Source organism: Centroberyx affinis, unplaced genomic scaffold (genome assembly GCF_046629955.1).
Source record: "Centroberyx affinis isolate AG114_WGS23_722 - 3 ecotype Tasmania unplaced genomic scaffold, CSIRO-AGI_Caff_v1 ptg005062l_1, whole genome shotgun sequence".
Lineage (NCBI taxonomy): Eukaryota > Metazoa > Chordata > Actinopteri > Beryciformes > Berycidae > Centroberyx > Centroberyx affinis.
In genome coordinates this window covers 223,210-243,827 of record NW_027282497.1, presented here as the reverse complement: position 1 = coordinate 243,827, position 20,618 = coordinate 223,210, and the positions used below count along the sequence as shown (strand labels likewise).

At 42.2% G+C, this 20,618-nt stretch overlaps 2 protein-coding genes across 3 annotated transcripts; both read right to left on the bottom strand.

Annotated features, from left to right (window-relative positions):
- Positions 1–348: 348 nt before the first annotated feature.
- Positions 349–15,148, bottom strand: kdm5bb (lysine demethylase 5Bb). 2 transcript variants are annotated; one of them, XM_071545822.1, is made up of 28 exons: positions 14,846–15,148; positions 13,259–13,336; positions 12,504–12,626; positions 12,224–12,394; positions 11,550–11,606; positions 10,417–10,554; positions 10,047–10,140; positions 9,786–9,907; positions 9,342–9,500; positions 8,995–9,114; positions 8,746–8,904; positions 8,371–8,552; positions 8,037–8,199; positions 7,753–7,872; positions 7,055–7,249; positions 6,578–6,759; positions 6,261–6,385; positions 5,869–6,019; positions 5,622–5,736; positions 5,121–5,476; positions 4,014–4,152; positions 3,680–3,859; positions 3,419–3,580; positions 2,788–3,273; positions 2,568–2,652; positions 2,221–2,429; positions 1,859–2,128; positions 349–1,303 (listed from the first exon to the last, which is right to left on the bottom strand). In XM_071545822.1, exons 1-28 carry the CDS (start codon positions 14,996–14,998, stop codon positions 1,166–1,168), a joined length of 4,632 nt encoding a protein of 1,543 aa, XP_071401923.1. In that variant the 5' UTR covers positions 14,999–15,148; the 3' UTR covers positions 349–1,165. The 2 variants fall into 2 exon arrangements, with proteins under 2 accessions (XP_071401923.1, XP_071401924.1); XM_071545823.1 differs by having other exon boundaries at positions 9,786–9,904.
- A 1,649-nt stretch (positions 15,149–16,797) lies between these two features.
- tuba5 (tubulin alpha 5) lies at positions 16,798–19,347 on the bottom strand. Its single transcript, XM_071545812.1, has 4 exons — positions 19,101–19,347; positions 18,580–18,728; positions 17,416–18,096; positions 16,798–17,309 (listed from the first exon to the last, which is right to left on the bottom strand). The coding sequence occupies exons 1-4, from the start codon at positions 19,345–19,347 to the stop codon at positions 17,010–17,012; spliced, it is 1,377 nt and encodes a 458-aa protein (XP_071401913.1). The 3' UTR covers positions 16,798–17,009.
- Between the last annotated feature and the right edge of the window lie 1,271 nt (positions 19,348–20,618).

Here is a 20,618-nt window from a genome sequence, read left to right as displayed (position 1 = left end):
GGAAATAATCCCTCAAAATATGTCGCCATGCAAACTTTGTCACATCCGTGTCTTTTTATTTTAGGGCGTCTTTGTTAGCCGGGACAGCAGTTAATTTAAATCTAGGCACTGTTTAGTTTGTACTTTCAAAACTATGAAAAGCGAGTTCATGTTAAAAAATATAATTAGATACGGCATGGAATGGCAGGAAATGATTAAGGGAAATGTAAACTACATGTAGACAGTAGTAAATAGGCTACAACTCTAAATGATATTCTCCTTGAAGCCATGTTTATGAGGACATCTAGTGGTTTGTTTCTATCATGATCAAGGGAAAGGATGAGACTTGTTCATAGAACAAAAGGGTTTTATTCCACAATATAAACTTGCAACGTCTTTAACTACCCCACGGCCTTCTCAAAGTATCCTAAGCCAAATCACATGCTGTGGCAGCAAATGTAAGCAGTTTCTTTCCTTCAGCCTGCTACATTGTCACTCCACAGCTGTAAGCCATCCATCTATTTAGCATTCTGTACACCACACCATTGCTAAAGCACCAACACAGTTCAGCGGAGATCAAGCCATTTAAGTCAATTCAGACAAAAATTATTGCTCAGATAAATAAACCTATTCTACAAAAATCGGGAATAATTATATTAAGATGCATGTACTAAACACTGGGTTTCAAAGAAAAAAAAAGTTGTAATAGTCATTTTTTTTAGGGGAGGGGGACAGGGGGTGAAAACCTTTACTTCTCTCCCCTTATCTCTGGTTTTGCATGCAAGGAGGTTCCAAAGAAGATAATATAATTAACCCTTGATCTTTACAGGGTGCATCACGTTCGTTAAGACTCCTCTGCACCAATGTAATGGAATCCCATGCAGCACACTCCACATCCTGTTTTTTTTTTTTCTTTTAGACAACCACAAACAATTCATAGGAAGAAAGAAATATATATAATATATATATATGTAAAAATACAAAAAATAACTAAACAGTATAGTTCTGGACAACAAGTCAATAAAGAGGAGATAGCACCGTTGTTACAAAAGGGTTGGACAGACGGGACAGGGGGTAAAGGGGATAAAGGATCAGTGACACATCCAGACTGGTGGCTTGCTATAACGGATTGACGGGCAGACCTCTCCAGCCATCCTTCAAAAAAAAAAAAATCTCAATTTTCTCTTCACTTTCTCATGTGTCCATCGTTTATTGTACAGCTGACGCAAATGTAGTCCTCCTTCTCTGCCAGCTCAGCCGTGACGCCCACGCAGACTTGGTGGAACCACTGGTTACAGCTGCCGTCGCACTGGACCCAATCCACCTGAAGGGACACACACAAGTCATTTGCACCTTAACAAAGAGGGAACACGATATGAAATAATATGATCCGCGCGCTCCAGTGCTTCCTCTGGATTGAGTCTTGATAAGGTTTCCCAGTGACCTTGATCTAGAGAAGCATCGTATTTCAGATTTACAACAGATTTACCATCCAGATCAAGTATGACAGAAAATGGGAGATAGAAGAAAAATTATGACTTCCAGTTGATGATAATCATAAGGAAAACAACAAACTATATAAAAAAAACCCTATGATTTCAGAAAAACAATTCAGGTTCATTTTTACTTTAAAGACCCTATCCTCAGACGCCTTACATCAGTTTGATACTACTTACTATGATGTACACCACGTATTTAAATCTATGTTCTATCTATTTATGTCTATTTAGTCTAAAAAGAAGTACATTCTGTGAAAGAACGGTGGGTTAACTGTATTTTGGTGGTTTTACCCTCCACTACATCCCTGCCTACTGATGCGAACATCAGTGACAACCTGAATAAGGTGGACAGGATGTATAATTGAAGCCATTTTCCTCACCTCATCTCCCTCTGGCAGCTGACACCTCTCTGCTGGACACATGGCCATTTCCTCATCAGAGTCATCTGACTGGGAGAAATCGGAGCGGGGGGAGGAAGAGGTCGAGGCCGCCCTGCGCTCCAGGTTCTTCTCTTTATTCATCTTCTGTCTCTTGTGATAGTGCTTTTTGTCCTTTCCCCTGCGCTCCGCCGCTAGACTCTCCCTCTCCAGATGCCGCTTGGCTTTCTTTTCTGAGCCGTTCATAACCTCCTTCGCGCCGACGACCCCATCCTGAAAATAAAAAACAGTTAAAATTTAAAACTGGCATCGTAGCAGCTTTGAAACACATCTAATTCCTTGCATTTGGTGGCAGGTTTATTAACCTCTTTCTGTGGCATATTTTTTCCCTGAGAGTTGTACTGCGTGTGTTTGTCACAGTCTGTGGAGTCGTCTTGTGGTGGCGACATGCATCCATTGGTGTGGTGGGTTGTGACCCTGTCCAGTAAAACGTGGTAGAGGTTCTGGATCTCTGGCAGAGACACCTGCAGCAGGAGTCCCTCCACCATCAGCTCCTCAAGATCCCTACTCAAACCTGCCGCAAAGAAAATTACAGAGAATATATACTATTATACTGCACAATTAACCAAAAATCCTGTTTTCAAGATATATCAACACTGTACGGAAATGTGTTTTCCCATTTAGTTACAGTTCGGAATAACACGACACTGACCCTGTAGAGGTATGCATCTCTGCTCTGTGTAAAAGACAGTCTGAGCATGGCTTGTCCTATTCCACTCCGGAGTCAAATAAGGAGCCTGGATCAAAAACATCAAAACACAAGTTTGGTTATTCAAAATGTCAACCTGTATATTTTCAATGACCGTGTAAGTAAGTACATTTTTCAAATGATTTGCTACAAAAACTGGCACAAGTCAAAGGAACTGGTTGACCTGGGCGTTGTTATCAGCATTGTGGCTGCCTGATGCCCAGCGGGTCAGAGTGGGCGGAGTTCCAGGTCTCTCTTCCAGCTCTGGTAGGTTAAAGGACTGTGAAACCTGCTGTGCCCGGTGCTGCCAGTCGGCCGTCCTCTCGACCACATAGTGCAGCGCCTCGCCCTCCGGCAGGCGCACCCGTATGCGCTGCAGGGACGCCAGCAGGGAGAGGACCTTGTTCAGGGGGGGCTTTTCAGATCGCCGGCACTGCGGACAAAGCCACGGCTGGGCAGCGCAGGTGTCTGACGGGTCCCTGACACAAACGCTGTGGAACGCGTCCCTGCAGAGCTCGCACTGCAGCATTGCTCCCATGGGGGCCTTCTGACAGATGCACACCTTCAGGTCCATGCAGTCTGCCGTGGGAAGGAGCTTCGACTCATTAGCTGCCCTGAGAATGGAGAGAGCCTCCATCTCCCTCACCCGCAGCTCCTCCAGAGTTGCCATCTGGTGAATAAAATAGATACTTATTTATTTGAGGCACTTCTTGACAGTGAGACCTGATAGGGAAAAATCTACTTCTACTGCTCTGATAAAACCTTTGGCCCCTTTTACGCTCATTATAGGCAGCTGTCAAAGTTACTGCACTTACAGCCGAGGTAGAGTCCTTGGTCTCTGAGAGCGCCTTCTCCACATCAGAGAGAGTGTTTAGCCTGGCTGTTTTCTTTTTGTTACTCTGAGGTAATTCTTTCACTTTCTTGGACTTTCTCTTTGGAGAACCTAAATTTCCAACCTCACATCTTGGACACAGGACCTGTGATGAACAAAAACAAATAATACATGTCAGTCAGTCAGTCTGCACTAGCAGGACCTCAGTGGCTTTAGATTCATTATAAGTTGTTATAAGATTTACCTCCAGTAAAGTAAAGGGAGAGGTTTTCAGCAGGAAAGTTGTAGCTGCGGATTCTTTCCATTCCTGCACTTCTCCCACCAAAGTCTCAAGCCTCTCCAAAGGCTCCAGATGTACTTGAATGGCTTGTCCTCGCAGCACCATGTCAGACACGTTGTCCACCATAGGTATGTGACCACCAGCCTGAAAGACGGTGGGTTATTTCAGCGTTACAATCCCATTCGAACTAAATCAAAGATCACTTTGAGTTTAAAGAGCAAGAATATAGAGGGCAATATCCAAAGATAACGTGAAAATAATGTTCCTCCTGGTCATGCCAGGTCAAGTGTGTCCAAACCTGAAGCTCCTCGGTTTCCTGAAGCCACTCTCTGGCTTTTCTGATGGTGTCCTTCAGAAGCAGACAGTTAGGGAGGTAAGCAGGGATGCCAGACGCCTTCTCAGCAGCAGCACTCAGAGTCTCTATGGAGTGTGGTGGTCTGGTGGAGAGTAAAATATAACTGATTTAGCTAATAAGCTTGGCAACAAACACCTGCATCACATTCAAGTTAATAACTATCTATGAAAGATACAGAAATCCTCACAAGAAACTTTTTAAAGATTTATTTTGCACTCATGCAACACCTTCAACTGCAAATATCCAGTGCTATGCAAAACCTGTCTTCTCCAATATAAAGGTCTGTTAGGACAGTTTTGACCATGTTATACCCTACACTTATTCTGAAAACCAAGAACCTTGCTGAGATTTTACAGCCACATTCTGTGGAGCCACAACTACTGTAATATGGAAATAAAGTTCTAAGTCATGAGAAGTGTCAAACATCGTGGGGAAACGCTAATAAATGCTATCTTAAACAAGCTGTGAATCTCAAAATTCAAAGCTGCTGTAACAATGATCATTACACTTTTGGGAGATGCAGAAAATAAAGGCCTGACCCAAAGTTAGTTAATTTGAAATATGGAGAGCACAGATGCACATTCCTGATAGCCATGCCATTAAAAGCCTTTGGAAAGCACTTGTGACAGTTAATACTGAATAGCACTAAGTGTCGATGGAATGAGGGCAGAACTAAATATGCATGCTCACTTTTTGTTGATCTTGTTGAATATTCTAGCAGCAGCATTTTGCACTAGCTGTAATTAAAATGAAGCAAAATCAGGAGCACTGATGTAATACTACATTATTCAGTTAAAAATCAGTGCAAATACTTGGACAAAAAGTTAAAGCTCTCTCTGGTAAAACAAAATAACAACACCCCTGTTTGGTGGTAAAACACTGTGATAACAGTGGACAGTGGACAGAAACATGTTTTGCATTAGTTTTCAGTTTGAGGCTACTATAAACAGAGCATAGCAACCTTTCAGTTTCCCTTTCTAAACCTTGTGGGTGTTGTTTCCACCCAGTTGCTTAGATACTGCGTCTTGGCCCAGTCGGCGCTGCCCTCACCTGGCTTTGAGGAGGCTGCTCGCCTTGTCCTCCCAGTGCTCTGACACGGTGAGCAGCTCCTGAAGGCGAGCCATGGCTTTCTCCACGGATGGATGCGGGGCCAGGCCGACTCCCTGGTCGATGAGCCTCCTCATGGTCTCCAGCGTCAGGGTGGCAGGCTGGGCGCCGGCCTGCTGCACGCCCTCCAGCCAGCGTGCCTGTTCCAGCCTCACTCTCAGGCGAGGTAGCTCAGGCAGCTCGACGTCAAAGTCAAAGCTGACATCCAACAGGCTCTGGATCTCAGCAACGCCGGGGACTTCATCCGCCAGGACCTTTTCACTGTGCTGCTGGAAGTCTTCGATGCGATTCAAGAGTTCCTGAGGTCAGACATCGAGAAATGTTCAAACCAGATGTACAGGTATTCAAAATGCTACACCACAGCAAAATGTGGTTGCCTACACCATTATTAATGTCATTTCAATGTCATAACATCACAGGGTGCCTTTCTCCCCTTCAGCCTACCTTTAACAAGGGGGCTTGAGTGAGACTGCAGGGAAGGTTATAAAGCTGCCTCACAAATGAACTCAGCTCCTCCACACTCAGCTGGCTCTGTGATTTCCCACCACCACACCGATACCTAGGGGAGGGCGTCAAAACAATGAAAGAAATAAGCCCAATTTATGTCACAACACTGTAATACTATTTCCTAATGGGATGATAACTAAAGTATACGCCTATCTGACAGTATGATGGAGTGCTTGCACTCTACCTGGTCTGCCTTTTGCCATTCAATAGCTGCTGTGCCACCGAGGAGCACTTCTCTGCATCCTGTGTGACTAGACGCAGCCGACGCAGGAGGTCGTTCTCAGGAAACGTGTTGGTTTCTGATTCAGCAAGAAGGGAGCGGAAGACTGCCAGGCCTGAGGAGAGAACACCTGGTTAATCACACAGGCTCACAATCACAGGCTGCCTAGACTGAAGTTATGAGGGCTGGCTCACCACTAAATGTAGCATTCACAGCGTGAATAACGTGCTCAGCATTCAATGACTTGGTGCTTATATGTTTTTTTAATTAATTTTCACCTGTGATGACTATGATATTACATGTCGTCATATTTGCTTAATCCTTCGTTTTCTCATTCACTCTCATTCGCTCCTCACCTTTCTTCTTTTCCAGTTTAGCCTCGAGTGTCTGCGCCACACGGGAAGCCCATTCATCATACAATTCAGCTCGCTGTCTCACAGCGCTCATCATGGGGAAGAGGTCGTCCAGTGTAAATCTGAAACTGAATGAGGAAATGCAACACTGACATTACGGGGAGCACAAGTGGAAATCTCACGATAACAGATGTATTCAGTTATGAAATTTATCTCTACAGACATATTCAATGTGTTCATAAATCTCATACAGACCCTGTACTCTCATCTCTGTGTCTTAAGCCTTTAACTAGCTCTAAATCAGCTCCAGAGAGACTTACTTCAGTGTGTAGTTGGCGACAGGGCAGGAGCAGAGGTCGTTGATGTGGTGCAGACAGACCAGCACTCCTGGGCTGCAGGGACAAGTCACGGCAGACAGGTAGCAGGTGGTCCTGCACTTGGCACACTGCCGCTCGTCATCTTGGAGGTGATCGTATTTTGCCTCCTTGCAATGCAACACCCCCTAAGGGAGCAAGACAATAACAACAGAGTTTATAGCAAAATCCTCAAGTATAGGGCGACACAGCAGGTTTTTGCTTGAGCAAACATTGTTTCTCATTACACTGTTAATCATGTAATAAGTATAAAGCAAGCCTAGAACCTATTGCAGCAGCATGACTAACTACTTGCAAAGCTTATACAGATAAAGTGACTGGCTTACACATGTTTTTACACATTGAGCAGGACTCAATCTTGCCAGAAAACTTGCACAACATACAGTATAATGGTGCATCAACATGATACGAGTCCCACCCTACCATTTTCTTGATTTTCTCTCTCTGTCCCTGCTCTTCACGGATCATGATGGCCATGTCCTTGTGGACAGCTGATGCCAGGACCACATCGAGCGTCTCTGCTTTAGAGGCCATGTTGCAAACCATCTCGTCATGGGAGAAGACGTTGTACCGGTGCAGCAGACGGTAGTGGTCAACACACTGCCTGCCGAGGGGCATCTGGTATAGTAGAGTGGGAAAAAAAAGATAGGTTACAAGGACAGTTCACTTCATGTCAGATTTATACACACACTACAGTTTGACAGTAGTGGCTAATCCATAAAATAAATTAGAAAATGGATAGTCCCGGTCCTCAGTTCTGATTGGCTGAGTCACGTTGGATGCCATTGTAAAATACCTGATAAAAAATACTCTGGGACCACATAACAGTTAATTAAAATATTGATGCACTAACCAAAACCCACAACTCATACCACTACTTATGTGTTGCTTAGCAAGCATTTTATTTAGCTACTGTTTAAGAACTATATTGCTTGGTGCAACATTATTATTATAAAAGATTAATTGAAAAATTGTGCTCTTTCCTTTATGATACAATGGTGTTCCCGCCATCTTATAAAAGCAATGAGCCACTTGAGGCAACACTTTACAGTGGTTATAAAATGGCTAAGAGCTATTGTTAGGAACAATACAAATTGAATGATAAACCAAGAGGAACATACCCAATCCACAGTGCAGAAGTTGACTGCCTCAGCAAAGTTGAAGCCCTGATTGAAGCCACTGTGGTAGGCTCTGGGAAAGGTAACAACGAACTCACCGGCACACTGGTTTGTTCTGTAAATCTAAAAGGCAGGGGTGGCAAAAAAAAAAAAAAAGATTTCTCTGTTACAGAAAAACCATCTCCTCATTCATGAATATATCAGCCATCACTACAGAAGTGCATTACTGTGAGGTAAGAGAGATAGAAAGAATCAGTAAATTTGAAAGCAGCTAAATGAAGACGTACTGGGACTCCATAGGACATCAGGGTGTTGGGGTTCATGATGGTGACCAGCTGGTGGAGAAGGTCAGGCTGGGACTCAAACAGCTCTGGAGCCAGTTTCTTCATCACCGCCTCCAGCTGTTCTGCAGCAAAACCAGGAGCTCCGTACCACGTTTTCGGTTCCCCCCTTTGTAGTGAATAAGTTAAACAGCAGAGTTCAGTTCAGACATGCCAAAAATGATGAGAAGACCAGGAGGTCTAGACCTGATGTTTACCAACACATGTTACAACCACATATCTCTCTGCTCTGGTCAAGAAAAACTAAAAAGCTGTATCACCAATCTATATCCCAACGTACCAGTGCAGGTAGTTGATGGAGTAGCTCCAGTGGTCCTCGATGTGCCAGCAGAAGGAGGAGAAGCACATGCCAACATAGAGCCATGGCAGAGTCATTCCACAGATGTCGGCTGTGACATGAGTCAGTACAGACGGGTCCATCATCGCCATGTTGTTGAGGTTCCAGCCACACTTGAGGTATTTCTGCAAGATAGACAGACATTCCCAGATCAATCACACTGGAGTTATTGCGTACTATATCACTTAATTTTTCATTAGTGATGCTGCCTAATATCGTCAAAAGATGTGATTGCCACAACACTGATTCTGTAGACAAAGCTAGGGTTTTGAATGCCTTATTTCAAGAGTATATTTTCATGTATAGCGAGTGGTTTACCTCATCCGCTGGGGAAATCTTAAATTTTCCATTCCGAATGGGGAATCCACTCCCAAACTCCTTCGAGGCAATATCTGCTCCGTATTCTACAGTAACATCCTCCTCGATGGCTCCCACCAAGCGCCAGAACTCTTTCTCCACCAGCTCTGTCGGTACCATCTGTAACAAATGCACGACAAGAACATTCAAATTCAAAATACTTGCAGCAATAGAGACTGAAAAAATTACTCTGAAACCTTTTCTACTTACATGAACTGGCATGTTGAAGTAATCAGACTTGAATGCATCAGCCATTTGCCCAAATGCACGCAGGGAATAGTCTCTGTAGGCCTGCTCGAAGCCAAATGCCTCTTGAGGTTTGCTGCATTCCTGCTCGTGACATAAAAAAACATGGGTTGAACAAATAAGTTAAATATCCTTTGTAGCATTTGGATAGCTTTCATAGATATTTCTAATTTGTCTTCTCCTTTTGCACATTGACGTATTTTGTGTTAACTCTTTTAGGAGTAGTGGGACTTTCCATATCATCCCCGGGGGCTGCATAGATGAAGAGCGAATTTGCAACAACGTAGGCAGATACTGCTTGTTATTCTCACCTGAGCCAGACACTTGGGGCACCTCCAGTCTCCTTTAGGGACATCGTGGAGAGGGGGGATCAGGCAGAAGGTGTGGTAGCTGTCATCACAGCCGTCACACAGCAACAGACGGTCCTCTTCAGCCCCGCTGCCGCACACCAGACACACAACCAGGTCCACCTGGAGAACACGGGAGTAGCTTGTAATGAATCTGTTCCAGAGCCATGACTACTGACAAAAGTGGCTTCAAGTTACATGAAAGTGAATGGACAAAGAAAACACCTTTAGCAGCATCACATTAACATTGTTTAATCTAAGTGATTAAAACTGAGCTTGGACTTGGATTTGGCAGGATTGACGGTGCACTAAATAGACTAAGGTCAATAGCTATTTGGCCAAAAAATGTGATAACTTGTACAGATACTTGTCCCATCCAAATAGTGAACAAAAGACATTCCTACTTACTGGGCTCGGAGGGACTGGAGGCATGTATTTCTTGTATCGTGACTTGTTTTTGTCAACTTCAATCACTGGTTCCTTAATCTCCACTGGTTCCTGTTTCACTGGAATTGGAATCTCTTTTTCTGCTAGGTGACAGGAATATAGCAATTACCAAGCACACCTTTTTTCTGGTTTTAACATAAACTATATAAGTAAATGCTGTGTAGTCTGTATAGTAGTTCTGTATAATAGTATTTTTTTGGACATTGGGATGTTGAGCCTTACCTGGTTCTGGCTTGGCAACAAAAGAACCCATCCTCCTCCTCAGGTTAGGCCTGTTGTCACAAGGCTCGCCTGGTTCCATCTTCACACAGACAGACTGCAAGAAGAAAGAAGAAATAAATAAATAAATGAAGTGAGAAAGAAATGAGAGTGCAGGTGAAACAACAACCATGGAATCATGGCGTGGGAAAACATGGAGATTAACTGAATATTAACTCCATCATATTACTTTTTACATATTTCAGTTTCAGAAGCACAGATGGACAGAGTGAAGTAGGGAGTGTGAAGTATTATTTGGAAATCTGTATTGCTGTTATTTGGAGGGCCCTCTGTCAGGTTTGTGTGTTTTTAGACTCTGTTCAAGAACACCCACATCACACTTCATGCGCTTGGCTCGGCGGGCATTGGGGCAAGTCTCGGACGGCTGGGCAAACTGTCTCTGAACCAGGTCGTGGGGCTTGTACTCCTTGGTGTCCATGCTGTCCACTGGCAGGATCGGTTTCTGAACATACTGAAAAAAACAGGAGCCACAAATTGTCAGTTATAATCACAGTTCCCTATCTTATACAAAGAGAGTGTATACCTAACTGGAGATGTTTGTATGATCAACTCCAGATGACGATTAAGATATCAATGGAATGGTAGTCGTATCTTAAAATCTGAAGAATACAGAAGCACCGACAGAGGATTGATTTCAATGTCTAGTAAATGTGAGCATGCCACAGCCTACATTTTAAAGGGATCTAATTATACAAAGTAATTATTACTTCAGTCTACCAGTGGTAATGAAATAAATTTAAACCTGAACTTGATTAGATGTAATAAGATGCGTGACAATCGCTGGGCAACATAACAGCTGCCATACTTTGCTTGAGAGGACTGAGGGACACACTGTATACTATTGTCATTTTTAACAGGTTTTCACCATACAGTTTTTGGCATTAATCTAGCTAATAGGTAAATAGCCAAAGAGAGAGGGGGTCAGGGAGTGAAGTGGTTAGTTATGTTTTGCCCCAGAAAGGGAGCACAGAAACCAAAAGCCAACATGCTCATCAGAAGCCAGACAGATACAGGCCGGGGTCGTTTATAGATAAAGAGTGTCTGTTGAGCAGAAGAAGGGGGGTTGCCTTTTGGTTTGCAGTTTAATACATTTCTGTATCCTTAAGAAGTGCTGGGCAATCTATAACAGAAAACTCTATTGCAATATTTGAACTGATTAATAATTATCTACTAATTACTGACTACTGACTAATTATCATAGTGACAAACACATTCTGTTGAACATTTGTGCCAAGATACACATTTAAATGTAGAATGACTTTGGTGTCTTTCTGGTCAAAGAAAATTTAAAAAAGAAAAATTAAAATTATAATTGTTATAGATTAATTTCGACAAATATTGCAACAACAATAAGCTGTCAATATACTGCCCTGCCCTTATATAAACGTGCAATTTGTTAATTATGAGGCCTATTGGCTTCTTGACCATGACACAAACATACTGTACCTTTTCAAGTTCAGGATCAGCCTCCAAACCCATCAGTTTGGAAGCTGGCTCTGGTGCCTGAGGCAAGAGAGAGCTTGGGTAGTTAAATAATTTAGAGTGACCTGTTCAAGAGGTCACACAGTACCAATCCACTCTCCTGGATGAGCTCTCTTGCAAATTGTTATGAAATATGAAGGTGCAAACTGCTGTTATCTTATATATCTTGACTAGACACCAGATAATCAATTCACACTCAATATATTAGTCAAACAACAAAGTTAGCATCTCAAAAAAACATCAAGTTGTTTCTGTCCATCACAGAACATGCGTACTACTTATCATAATAATGCACTTGTCCACTTACCCTAACTCTACTGTGTTGCCACTATCCATACCCCCCCCTCCCCCCCCCCCCAAAAAAAATGTTTGCCACAATCAAATGCTTGATATGGCTAGTGGCCTACTGTTGAAATATAAAATGTGAAAATGAAATATAAATCTTTTAGCAAAATAAATTTGAGCTTTGAGTTTTGATTGTAATGTTAAAAACCTGGTTGTAAATAACTATACGGCAAAGCATTATTACGCCTACACCTACAGATGAGCCAGCCATTCTTGAACCTAAGACAGCTCCTCTTTGGGTTTATTATTAGGCACAAGATATGTTGACATATTGATGCATGTGTCCAACTCACCAGGAGGTTTGTTCCATTCTGAAAGAGATTGTAGGGATAGAGGATTTTCTCGTAATGCCCTCGCAGGTGTGAGCCTACAGCCTTGCCAGGGGCAAAGCCCATTTGTAGTGCAATCTTGGTCCATCGCCTGTCCCGACAGACAAGATCAAATCCACCCTCATCTGCTACCAGCTGAAACAAAAGGTTGGCTCAAAGTTACATTAATGATGTGTGTTGTTCAAGGCCATTTTTAAACAAACATCAGAATAATATGTAGTGTTGAATTTCATCAAACATCAACCTTGTTTAGCTTATATAAATCCAAAATCTTCCTCTCCACATGAGGAATCTTCAGGGCACACCCCTGCAAGTCCCAAAATTTTGCAATCTGGTCCAAGAAGTTAAGCTTGACTCTGGTCTGTGCCTGGGAAAAGGGACACATGAGCATATACAATAACAGTGGTTAAAAAACAACAACAAATTAATTAAGGAATCAATTAATTAAATAAAAAAATAAATTCAAGGAAATCATAGTGTTTACATAGTGTTTCCTGACTGAGAGACTTAAGGGAGAAAAGAATGTATCCACAAAAAATAATCCAAAGTTGATGAGCAGCTCAAACCAAACAGACACATTTTTATCCAAGCACCTGGGGGTGGGGTGGGATGGGTGGTGCATTTGTGCGTGTGTGTGTGTGAGTGTGTATGTGTGTGTGTATGTGTGTCAGTGTGTGTCCCTTTGTTCAACAAAACATTGTAAATACACTTTCCCTTTATTTATTTTAGCCTGCATTTTGTGAAATTGAGGCCTTGTAATTTTCATTCTAAATTAGCAGCTTGTCCTTTGTTAGGCGATATCACTAACAGATGATCGTGTAACTGTTCCTTGTCCTATGGTTGTAATAATCAATATAGCCTAAATAGCAATTATCTATACAAGGTAACAACATGCCATTAATCTGTATAATTATAGAAGTATAAAAGTGCTGCAACAGACATGAATAGTATGGTAAATTATGTTAATTTCTAGCCACAGAGATGAATAACCAAACTTACCTCCAGTTCATTGAGCCTCTGGATCCGAGGAACAAAGTGAAGTCTGTCAACATCGCAAGCAAATGGAGGCTGCCAACCCTAAACAGCCACAAAAAAACAAAAAACTTTTACGCTACATAATGGCACATGAAGGTCATCATAATGTGTAGCCTAAATAGTTTGTAGTGGACAGTTTTCATGATTTCCATTTCGGCACTGATTAACATTTTTGGAGACTATTTGTATTTTTCTTTCAAGACTCTTGGCTTAAGACCGTTTCTTCACAAAGCATGGGCCCACAAATAGCAAAATTTCAGAGCCTTCACACACAGTGCCTGAACCAAAAGTAGGACTAAAAACAGAAATCAGGCCGATAAACACAGCATATAACTGCCATTTGGAGATATGATTTTTAGACTGAGGTTAAAATTTAGTCTGGGAGAAAAGCAGGCCTACTGATATAGGAAGACTACAGGGATCATTTTCAGCTAAAATTCAGAACACCAATCGATATTTATGTGCCATTATTACGGACAGCCTAGCTTATAGGATGACAATACCCCATCGGGCAAGGGAGAGATCCAAGTTCTTGTTTTGACTCACTAGCCAACATCCCCCACTGACACACAAAATGGCCAGATGGAACACTCACTCACCAGCCCAGCTTACCACAAAGCCAACATGGAGGACAACACCCTAACACAGGCTGATACATGAACATGAGTAACAGTGACTGATCTTAAAGAAAGTTAGGCTAAATTACAATAATGTGTTACACAACTATAATTGTAAAATGACAGTTTAGAGCACAACTTCAAAAGTCCCAACTTGTTATGTAACAATAATAGTGGTCTATGTAGTTACACAATATAGTTCTTGTCCCACCACGGGGCAATTTCTTTTGACAGCTAACCATGAAATATATATATATATGTGTATTTTATTCTGCCACACAAAATACCAAAAATATTAAAAACACCAGCCATTCATTAAGAAGTACCAGCTGGCCAAGAGGTGGTGGATCACACACTGGGGGACATTGATGACTGACTCAACTGCATCATGATGCTCTTCAACAAATAATGCAGAATAACTGCACGGGTTTTCAGGAATGAAGAGCCAAGATGGATTATTAGCGTTACCGTCACTATTTATCTCGTCGTCATATCATTATAATATTCTATGCAGTCGAATGGCTTCCGCATAGCCAAGTATGTCAATGCCGTGTGCTAAATTATGACAGGTTGGTGAGCTACTAGCTAGCGTTAGCCTGCTAGCTAGCTGGTCAGCCTCAATGACCTGACCGAAGCTTTGTTGACACATTGCAAGCCACAACAACACTCCAAATTTCAAGACATTGCTGTCTCTGTGTCGCCGCTAACAAGCTACAACTCAACCAAAAACGCAACGGTAACTACAAAATGAACACGAATGATAGCTAGCTAGCAACACAAAGAATCAGCATAGCCTTAAATCCGCCATGTTGAAAAGTCCCTTTAAATCCCTCAGCGCTTGCTTGTGCTTGATCCATCTTCAGCTACGATCTTATAGTTAGATGTGCTTAACTAATTCAGCATCAGTGTCTTTATCATCTTTTATCACACTCACCGGAGGCGGGCGGACTTTGCAAATGCCAGTTTTTTCGGCGATTGGACGGATCTTGTTGATAAAAGCAAAGGGATCTCCAAATTCTTCCCAGCTGGGCTCGAAGACTGGGCACTCCGGAGGCGGCTTGAACTCGTCCGGCCGAGGCTGGGTCATCGTTTTGGACCGACCTTGGAGCTCAGACAGGACAAGTCGCAGCAAAGTATCACCGTGTTTTGATTTTCCTGGGGGTCTATCCCTTTCTTCCACCGTCAGACTCGCTGGTAGTCAACCGACATCAACACGAGAAGCAGCTTACACACACACACATACACACTCACACACATCCACGCACAGTGAAGCGAATGTTCCAAGGCAGTGAGCACGTCCGCTCAAAAAACTAGACACCAAATAGTTTCTATAACGTTTGTGTAATTTGTCAACATTTCATAATGTTTAGTGTAAAATAAATTTCACAATAAGTTGGTAATCCTAAATATGGATTGATTTTTTTTGTCAGCGCTGTGGCATAATACATCGATTGTTAAGAGTTTTAGAATTAGGCCTACACTCATAATTTCAGATCAAGACATCACATTGTCACATTTTAATTTTGAATCTTTCATAACTACAATTTTTATAACTACACAATCCAGGCATGAGAAATTTAGAATAAGTCTACAGTTTACCATCCAAAAGATGAGGGATATGGCCGCCCTGGAGTCTATAATGGTGTAGCTTAGAGGTTTTTAATGTGCTTTATGCTATAGCCTAGTCAAAGAAAAATTCTGACATTGAGGTAAGGCTGTTGTAATGTTAAAAACTCATTATACCCATATCACTTTACTGGCAGGATGTCTGAGCTCAGTTGGTCTTGGCTATAGAATTGTGATCGATTTTATGTTCCTAAACAACAGCCAAAATGAAAATATTTACATGATCCGAATTAAATTTAAAATAGTCTATGGTTAACAGTACCTGTAAAATTTAAGACGCATATTTCTGAAATCATGCAAGACTGGGCTACTTTAGTTATGTCTAATTACATATCTAGCTTGAAAAATAATCGAAAAGTGTGATGGCCCATGACATTTTCCACTGTATCATACTGCTTATTGTATCTAATTGTGAATATCAATACGATAGTTTCGGTCAACACCATGTTAGTGCATGTATTATTCACTATCTGTAAAACAACTCTCCTTTGTAGCCTATCTTGTGTTTACACTTGCGCGGATGGATATTTTCAGGTGACACCTTCACGGCCACCGGGACTTATTGTTTAAATAGCCAATAAGGACAATTTGATTGGATGTTCCTCATAAAGGTTTTATAACACTTGCTGCTACACTCAGAGGCTCTTGTCAACTGTGTTCCTGTTTAGAAACTTGGTCAATGTCATGTTCAGGGATGCGGTGGAGGGTAAACCCACACAAACTCAGTTTACCCTCCACTATATTTTCAAATATAGTAGCCTATACTCACCTTTTCACACGCAAATCTTGATGATGCAAATTCCTAGTATATATTTCCTAGTATATAAGTAGCATCAAAATAAGTTACAAGAAGATAGGGTCTTTTAAGAAAGAACAATGAATGCTGGTTTTTGTTCATATTGGTGGTTATATGATGATCACTGTCTGCAGGTCATAGTTAATCCACATTTGCACTTGCCACTACATCACTGGTCTTATTGCTTGTGGTGTCTAGTTGGATGATGGGCCTTATCTGAGGAAAGACCAAGGAATCAGTTGGGAGCTGTCCTTTTCCTTAGCTACTAAAGCAATAAATAAGTAGCCATGATGGCCCAAGTGAAGGTGCCTTAGATACTCTGTTGGCTACTAATGGTACATACTAACCTTGCAACTCCTTGTATTTTGGAAGATTTCATTTCACCTAGTTATTTCATATAGGCTATTGTGGTTAGTTTTATGCATGCATGTGGATTCTATCAAATCCCACACAGAATATGCCAAGACGAGCTTTATTCAGCAGCACATGATTCAAATGCAATATAGTTTGTCTCTTGAATTTAAAACTGACATTATACAAGCACTGTATTGAGAAAGAAATTCTATTTGGTTTTCTTGGGCTTAGAAGATACACAGTGTAATTATGAAGTGGTTATTAACTCAATACAGGATAGGACAATTGCTGTGTAGCCAGCACAGCCCCCGGGCTTCAAGATTCAGTATTCTTGGCCCTCTTCGTCATCGTCAGAGTCGAGGCTCATTTTACCCAGCTCCTCATAATCCTTCTCAAGACAGGCCAGGTCCTCTCTGGCCTCGGCAAACTCTCCCTCCTCCATGCCTTCGCCCACGTACCAGTGGACAAAAGCGCGCTTAGCGTACATAAGGTCAAACTTGTGGTCAAGGCGAGACCAGGCCTCGGCAATGGCGGTGGTGTTGCTCAGCATGCACACGGCCCTCTGGACTTTGGCCAGGTCGCCTCCAGGAACTGCAGTTGGAGGCTGATAATTGATTCCAACCTGTTGAGACAAAGTCAGAGAGAAGTAATCACAGAAAAGGGTGTGTACTGATGTGCATCTCAAGTTACAATTATAATCAAAATTGGCAGTTCATAATGTTACTCACCTTGAAACCAGTGGGGCACCAATCAACGAACTGAATGGAACGTCTGGTCTTTATATTTGCGATGGCAGCGTTTACATCCTTAGGGACGACATCACCTCGGTACAGCATACAGCAGGCCATGTACTTGCCGTGACGAGGATCGCACTTGACCATCTGATTGGTCGGCTCGAAGCAGGCAGTTGTGATCTCAGAGACAGTCAGTTGCTCGTGGTAAGCTTTCTCAGCAGAGATGATGGGTGAGTAGGTCACCAGAGGGAAATGGATGCGCGGAAACGGCACCAAGTTGGTCTGGAACTCCATCAGATCGACGTTGAGGGCGCCATCGAAACGAAGGGAGGCGGTGATGGAGGAAACAATCTGACCAATCAATCTGTTGAGGTTGGTGTAACTGGGACTCTCGATGTCCATGTTGCGATGGCAGATGTCATAGATGGCCTCGTTGTCCACCATGAAGGCGCAGTCGGAGTGCTCTAGGGTGGTGTGGGTGGTCAGGATGGAGTTGTAGGGCTCCACCACAGCGGTGGACACCTGCGGAGCCGGGTAGATGGCGAACTCCAACTTGGATTTCTTGCCATAGTCGACAGACAGACGCTCCATCAGCAGGGAGGTGAAGCCCGAGCCGGTGCCCCCTCCAAAGCTGTGAAACACAAGGAATCCTTGCAGACCTGTGCACTGGTCCGTCTGAGGAGAAGAAAAGTATTCTACATTAAGTGTTTTTTCTGTGTTCCTGGTTGTTGTTTTCAGGTAGAAATTTGATAGTAATTCAAATTTGCCTGTTTGAAATTACTGATAAGTAGAGTCAGGGGAAAGGCTTCAGTTCCAGTGGTAACTACAGTACAGCTTCCTGGCGTCAGAGGTTGACTGTTGAATTTATACATATTCATAACAGAAAGTTAATGTGTTCTGCATACAGATGACATTTCTTTAAGCTTACATAGCAAGACTAATTATAGCAGCAGCATCATTCTCATCATTAAATTTTACAAACCTTTCTCTCTCATTTCTGGCTGTGGGAGACGGCATACTGAATGTTCAATAATATTAACTTGGGCATAGGAAAACCATGTTTGAATAATGAAATTCCCTGGTATTACTTTTTAAAACCTCAATAGTAAACAGTATGTCAGCTTCAGTCAGGCATCATAATTATTATACCCCACTGACCATTTTCCGAACACGCTCCAAGACCCCGTCGATGATTTCTTTCCCGACAGTGTAATGACCGCGAGCGTAGTTGTTGGCTGCATCCTCCTTTCCAGAGATCAGCTGCTCAGGGTGGAAGAGCTCCCTGTATTTTCCAACCCTGACTTCATCTGAAAAGAAAGAGTTTTTTTTTTCAATGAGGACGTTCAGATCAATCAAACTCGTTTTACCTTCACAGATTGCACAGTGGCGTATGTTTGCCTCCAAAACAACATACACATTATGTTCAGGTGTGTAGTTTATCATCATGAATTAATTCAATATTCCACTCTAAAACTTACCATTTACATAAATAGGCTTTTGTAAGTGTTATCGAGCATCTGTCTCATTGGATAAAAGGTAAAGCAGTCATCACTGCCACCACTGTACTTGTTGCTTGGATACCTGCCTTCCTTTCAGTACAGTGTACAGTGAGGGGAAAGATAATGAGAAAAAAGAGATAAAGAGAGTACACTATGAGCACATATAAAGGGGCTGCTCACCAACCACTGTGGGCTCCAGGTCTACATATATAGCTCTCGGGACGTGACGCCCAGAGCTCCCGGTGTTGAAGAAAGTGTTGAAGGGATCCTGACGGGTGTTTGGCTCAGCAGGGCCGTCCAGAAACACTCCGTCAGGCCCGACGCCATGCTCCAGGCAGAAGAGCTCCCAGCAGGCGTTCCCTGTCTGGACACCTGCCTGGCCCACGTGGATGGAGATGCACTCTCTCTGAACAAAAAAAACTGTCATTAATATATGGCATTTTTGATGTCCGTGACCAAATTCCACATAATAAAGGTACCAAGTAGACAGTGAAAACAGTGGTTTTCAACATTTTCACCTTTCGACATTAGTGATTTCTACTCGTGACCCTCTATTGCAAGCATAAACCCTATAGGACGATGAACTTTGGAGTCAAATGAGGATTATTTCTCTTTTTAGGCTCTTAACTTTAATTATTGGAAGGAGCATAGAGACTGCAAACATTCATCACATTCATCACAAAAACTACACACCTGCTAATAAATATATTTATATTTATATTATTAATATGCATTTTTTCCAGATTCCATAAATCATCTTGCGACCCCCAGGTTGGGGACCACAGCCTTATACGAACTTCTAACATTCGACATTGCTGTTGAGGTGAATAGATGTTTCAGAGTCTGGAGGTGTGTAATTACAATTACAATGTAATTACAAACAGATGACGCTGTATAACAGCTCAAGCACAATGCAAAAATGTGTCTGGACATATTGTTCCTTGTAATTGAGCCCTGCTTTCGCAAGTGTTAAAAGTAAACAATGCTAGAAACAGGATAAGCTGGCATTCTACTGTTGCATTTCCCAAGTATTTCCAGCAGTCATGTTTCAACATGTTGAGAATTTCAGCTTTTGTCCTCCTGGAGGAAACTTCCCCCAAGATGATTTTCTGCTGTTGAGTGACATTTGTAAGACGTCAACAGACTGAAGTTTACAATATGAACACTGATTAGAGGTAAGACAATAAAAAAACACAAAGAACCAACAAAGGTCTGATTTGTTCTGAGGCTGAAGATGAAAATCTGCAGTGAGCACCTCTTGCTGCAGTATAGGCAGATATCTACCATAAACAGCCTATCTATGCTCATCATTCACAAAACAATTAAGAATAACATTTTGAATATACTCTGTAACGCAAGGGGACGTGTAGCCTAAAATAATTAAATGATTAAAAGTTTCAAAAAGTTGTAGGTCTACATGGTGAACTTTAACAGCTGCATCTGTCATCCTAAATACACTGCACTTATAGTGGGCAACTTCTCACCCAGGGTTTTGTAAATTGGAGAAAATCAGGTGCTATAGTTTATTAAAATTCAATAGCATCGCCCTGTCAGATAATAAGGCCTAACAAGTCTTTTGACCAGATATGAACATTTAAGATAGACTTCTTAGGTTTTCAAAGTGTAAAAACTGACTAAGGTTCGAAAAGCAGCAAAAGACAAACATTCCTCCTTTTTGTAAACGATTAAGAAATGGAA

Coding starts and splice junctions, on each gene's coding strand:
- tuba5 (XM_071545812.1), bottom strand. CDS start 19,347: ATGACAGTTTTTTTTGTTCAGAGAGAGTGCATCTCCATCCACGTGGGC. Junction 18,097..18,579: donor TGGAGCGTGTTCGGAAAATG/GTCAGTGGGGTA, acceptor TCTTCTCCTCAG/ACGGACCAGTGCACAGGTCT. Junction 17,310..17,415: donor GGTGCCCCACTGGTTTCAAG/GTGAGTAACATT, acceptor TTGTCTCAACAG/GTTGGAATCAATTATCAGCC.
- kdm5bb (XM_071545822.1), bottom strand. CDS start 14,998: ATGACCCAGCCTCGGCCGGACGAGTTCAAGCCGCCTCCGGAGTGCCCA. Junction 2,653..2,787: donor ATGCTGATAACAACGCCCAG/GTCAACCAGTTC, acceptor TTTTTGATCCAG/GCTCCTTATTTGACTCCGGA. Junction 2,430..2,567: donor GAGATGCATACCTCTACAGG/GTCAGTGTCGTG, acceptor TCTTTGCGGCAG/GTTTGAGTAGGGATCTTGAG.